Below are 5338 nucleotides of genomic sequence, written 5' to 3'. Positions count from 1 at the left end.
AATATATATTTAAAAAAAAATGTTGAATATATTTTCATTTTTTATACACCATTCTACTTAAAATTCGGATAATAAATGGTCAAAGAAGACCAATATAAACATTCGACATTGTGAAAACAATTTTATGGATTTTGTCTTTCTGAATTAAAGAAACCATTATACATCAATGTATATTTTTATAAAAATATGAATTTGATATTTTGGGATAAAGTGATATGATTGTTCCTTGAGATATATGTTTCTGTGTGTTTTACCTATAAAAAAAGCTGAAATACAAAGATAAAGAAATTCTGGGAAAGGGAAACATTAATACATAAATCAATCTGTAAAGAAGTATTTAATCGAATTGTATAAATAAAGATAAATAAATAGGAAAATGAAACAATTTCATATTGAACATTATAATTTATGAATGAAAATAAGAAATATTGAGTAAGAACAAAAATATATTTACAATATATATTGTAAAGTTATCAATGATTATAAGATGTCGACGATATGGAATAGTAATATTTGATAAAGATAATCAACAGAAAAAATTTGAATATGAAATAGTAACAAGAGCTAAGAAAACTGACAAATTTTAATTTAAAAAATATGATTTTACTATGATGAGAAATATTGCCACAAATGTAATAAAAGCCTAGAGGGACAAGGTAAACACTAAACATTTATGATAAAAGTTGATTTACTGTTTATTTAAGAAATCTTATTATTGGTAAAGCATATTGAAAATATATTAAAATTCGAACTGCACTTTTTCTTTCTAGGTATTAAAAAGTTTGTAAAAAAAAGAGATATTAAAATATTAATTAATGGACAAAAGGCTTTGGAAAATATATGTTGAAGGGAACAGAAATAAAACGAAATGTGATAAAGGCTAATCAAATGTATGAATCTCTGCAATAAAAAGTATGAAACAAGGATTCTTTATAATAGTTTGCAAAGAAACAGTGGAAATATTTATCAAAAAATACAATGTTAAATATGTACATATAGAAAAAGATAGTACAAGATGAATTGCAATATTACTGTATAAGTGTCACACATTGAAAAAATAACATTCACAGTAAATTTACACTTTATAGAAACATGGTGATGGGATTTAGATCTTATCAAAATAGATTTAAAAATTAAGGAGTTCTTAAATATTAATGCCTATAATTCATTTAAAAATTCAAAAAAGGACAAAACTTATTTGATAATTTGTAAATATAGTGTATTATAGTATCATGTATTACAATATACAAAAAGCTCATAAGTATTAAAATTATATTATATAATCTCAATTTTTAATTTTTTTATCACATTTTTATTTTATTTTTTTTATTTTAGAAGTTATTTAAGAGTACTTACTAATAATCATTTTTATTAAAAAATCTGCTCTGCAAAGAATTTCACATAATATATATGTTTATAAAAACCATAAGTTTGCACAATAGGAATAAGAAACTAAGATAAGAAATACCTAATCTTTTAATTTATTTTTATTTTCAGCCTAGATTTATTAATACTGAAAGAAATAGTACAAAAAATGGCAGGTATTGAAGCTGCTGAAGAGATGACATCAGATCAACTAGATGCCATGGCAGGTGGAGATTTATTGAAAAATGAGGTAATTTTATTTTAAATTTGAATTAATCAATACACGGGTACCCATATTACTATAAATTTCAGGCTGGTTACTTCAGTCAAGTACGAAATACAAAAAAGTCGTCACAACGATTAAAAGAAGCTCTTGCTGAACATGATCTTGCTGTAGCTCTATGTCTTTTAATGGCACAACAAAAACACTGTGTTGTGTATAGAGAAACGGATAAATCGCATCTTAAACTCGTTGGTAAGTGTTGTAATAAATTTGTTAATATTTTACTTTACATCTTAAGAGAAAATTGATTGAAATTTAATTTCATTTAAAATTACAGGGAAACTGTATGATCAGTGTCAAGATACATTAGTTCAGTTTGGTACTTTTTTGGGATCTACAATGACAGTAGATGAATATGTGGAAAGACTTCCCTCCATACATTCAATGCTCCAGGACAATCATATACATTCTGATGTCGCATTTTTTCTTGCAAGACCAATGTTTGCACATGCCATTAATGTAAGTGTTTCTCTTTTAAGTACTACAATTATCTCTAACTAGTTAATGAAATAAAAGCAACCAATATCTTAACTAAAAAAGATATAATATATGATCAAAAATATTATAATACTCAAATATATTTAATTTTATATGTTGCTTTCAGATTAAGTATGATGCCCTACGTAAAGCTGATCCAAACTACAAAAAAATGTCGACTACTATGAAACAAGCAAAATACGCGGAAGCTGCACAAGCAGTTATGGCACCTGTTGCTCAATCAGTGAGACCTTTACATCCATTAAAAGTATGGGAAGATATCTCACCACAATTCTTAGTGACATTTTGGTCCTTATCTATGTATGACTTGTATGTTCCTGTTGAGAGTTATCAAAGGGAAATTAATAAATTGAGGCAACTTGCTGCGCAAAGTGCTGATTCCAAAGATGTGGTGTGTTAATATTTTTTTCTACAAAAATAATATTTATAGATCAATGATCCTAAATTAATATATACAAAGGTATATATAAATATATAATTGGAGATGTATACATATTTTTTCTGTTTTTAGAATGTTAGTAAAGGAAAAAAAGAACAAGAAAGATATACAACTCTAATTGACAAACTACAAGATGAAAAAAGAAAACAGGAAGAACACGTTGAGAAAGTGTTTGCATATTTAAGGTAAAATTTTATATTTGAGGTAAAACTTTGCAACATTATTTTATTAATAATATTAATTTTTTAGACAAGAGAAAGATACATGGTTTTTATCTCGAAGTGCAAAATCAGCAAAAAATGAAACGATAACGCAGTTTCTACAATTGTGTTTATTTCCTCGATGTACATTTACAACTGTAGATGCCATGTATTGCGCCAAGTTCGTTCATACTATACATTCTTTAAAGACTGCAAATTTTTCAACCCTTCTTTGTTACGACAGAGTATGTATGATTTACTTAAACAAAAAAAAAAAACCAGTTTATTTTTTAAATATTATATTATTTATTTTATATTTAATTTTCCAGCTTTTCTGTGATATAACATATTCAGTTACCTCATGTACCGAAAACGAAGCAAATCGTTACGGGAGATTTTTATGCGCCATGCTGGAAACAGTAATGAGATGGCACTCTGAGAAAGCCATATTCGATAAGGTATATTATTCTACAATATTCTCTATAAATTTGAAAGATTTGTACATTACATTTGTACTTTTTTTTTTTTTTCTTTTTTTTAGGAATGTAGCAATTATCCGGGATTTGTAACAAAATTCCGTGTTAGCAATCAATTTTCTGAAGCAAATGATATGGTCGGATTTGAAAATTACAGGCATGTGTGCCATAAGTGGCATTACAAAATTACAAAGGTAGCGATTGTACGTTAAAATATTTTTTTTAATTGCAAATTGATTTACAAAAATGGTATATATAATCTTGCAGGCGATTGTAGTTTGTTTGGATTCTAAGGATTATGTACAAATAAGAAATTCCTTAATAATATTAATAAAAATATTGCCACATTTCCCTGTTTTGGCTAAATTATCTCAAATTCTTGAACGTAAAGTAGAAAAAGTGAGGGAAGAAGAACGTGGACAACGGCAAGATTTACATGTTCTGGCTACGTCATACAGTGGTCAATTAAAAGCTAAAACTCCAAACATGATTCGTGAAGCAGATTTTCATCACGTGGGTGATAAGGTCTGTGTTACTTTTATTAATAAATACTTTTTTCTTATTTAAGAAACATATTTTGTATTTTTCTAATAGACTGGTAAAACACAAGATACTCCAAATAGTGATACTTCGGAAAAAGTTGGCGATGGAATATCGAGTAAAGAAATTACGAACGGCGACACTAGAATAGAGAAAGAAAGTAAAGATCAACGAGAAAAACGAAGTGCATCCAATCAGTTACATCAGTAAGTTATTCAAATATATATTTAAATTACTTCATTAAAATTCACATAATATATATTGAAATTTAATTAAAATATTTATTTAAATTAGATTTATTTATTTTTAAATTAAATTAATTATTCAAACATATTTATCGAATTTTTATTGGATTTAGTGATAGCTCGGAAAAAATTAGAAAAAAAGAAGAAAGTAAGGAAAGTTCAGAAGGAAAAGATAAACATTTAAAAAAGGACGAAATTAAAGAAGATGATACGATAGATAAAAAAGATCGAAAATATTATAAAGTAATTATACATTTTAAGCAAATTATTCTCTATTGTTCAATAAATACATTGCTACGTTATTAATTTAATTACAGGAAGAACATTATTATGGCAGTGGTTTAGATAATTTAGACCGCGACCTTTCTAGTGTGTCAAATAGTAGTGCTAGTTCTGGACCAACGCAAGATGGATCAGATAGAGGTTTGCATTAAGATGTTACAAGCATTGTCATGACATTGAATAAACCAATGTTCTTATAGTATTTTTTAAGAAAGATAAAATTTTATCAAAATGACACTAAAAAAAATCTTTGACAAAAGATGCATGTCTTAAACATACATAATTTATTCTACATTACAAAAATAATAACTAATAATCTCTAATTTTAGATGCCAAAAGAAGAAAAGTTGAAAATGTACAAAAGGTAACAATGATTTAAATGATTTAAATGATTTAAAATTTTATAGTAACATTTTCTGTACATATTTGTATAATTCGAGTTTTAATATTAATAGGAAGGAAGACGTGCAGAAGGAAGTCTTGATAAAAAGGAGCGTTCGAGTAAGGGCAAAATAAGGGATGAACAAAAAGAGCAACGTAGAGAAAGGAAATTTGCACGAAAAAGGGTATATTTTGAATTTTTAATGTGTTAAATAATGCATTCTTAACATATATTATTTATGTACATAATGTTTTATTTCTTATTAATCAGGATAGAACGGATGAATCAACAGTTACAACTGAACAAAAAAGAAGAAAAGACGACGAAAAAGGTAAAAAATTTTCTGGTAATTTAAAATTTATTTTAATATCCCCTTTTCTATGTAAATAATGGAAATGCTTTTAGCAAAAGGAACACATCAAAATGGTGATATTCCTGAGCATAGAGAAAAGCACCATTACAACAAGGTTAGTAAGTCTAATTGAAATTTTTTACTATTCATGCTTCAAAGATACGACATTGTATCTTTCTTAGGATACATTAAGAAATTTCGAATATTTTATTCATACAATATTTTATTCGAATTTAAGTAGATTTTTTAAGGTATTTGTATATTATTAAAATGGTC

The 5338-nt window shown here is 26.3% G+C and overlaps 1 protein-coding gene across 1 annotated transcript in view; it reads left to right on the top strand.

Moving 5' to 3' along the window:
* Positions 1–5338, top strand: part of tho2 (THO complex subunit 2-like protein) — a 13314-nt gene that overhangs the window by 4835 nt on the left and 3141 nt on the right. Inside the window, exons 11-26 of the mRNA XM_017897024.1 lie at positions 1498–1615; positions 1678–1840; positions 1926–2107; positions 2253–2537; positions 2658–2770; positions 2835–3030; positions 3115–3243; positions 3327–3455; positions 3529–3786; positions 3856–4007; positions 4160–4289; positions 4364–4469; positions 4658–4692; positions 4784–4894; positions 4981–5041; positions 5116–5177. Coding sequence (XP_017752513.1) covers positions 1498–1615; positions 1678–1840; positions 1926–2107; positions 2253–2537; positions 2658–2770; positions 2835–3030; positions 3115–3243; positions 3327–3455; positions 3529–3786; positions 3856–4007; positions 4160–4289; positions 4364–4469; positions 4658–4692; positions 4784–4894; positions 4981–5041; positions 5116–5177 — 2230 coding nt within the window. The remainder of the gene's footprint in view (positions 1–1497; positions 1616–1677; positions 1841–1925; positions 2108–2252; positions 2538–2657; positions 2771–2834; positions 3031–3114; positions 3244–3326; positions 3456–3528; positions 3787–3855; positions 4008–4159; positions 4290–4363; positions 4470–4657; positions 4693–4783; positions 4895–4980; positions 5042–5115; positions 5178–5338) is intronic.

The sequence above is a fragment of the Eufriesea mexicana genome, unplaced genomic scaffold (genome assembly GCF_001483705.2).
Source record: "Eufriesea mexicana isolate 0111107269 unplaced genomic scaffold, ASM148370v2 scaffold440, whole genome shotgun sequence".
Classification (NCBI taxonomy): Eukaryota; Metazoa; Arthropoda; class Insecta; order Hymenoptera; family Apidae; genus Eufriesea; species Eufriesea mexicana.
The sequence above is the reverse complement of the archived record's forward strand: the minus strand, read 5'-3'. Positions and strand labels throughout refer to the sequence as shown.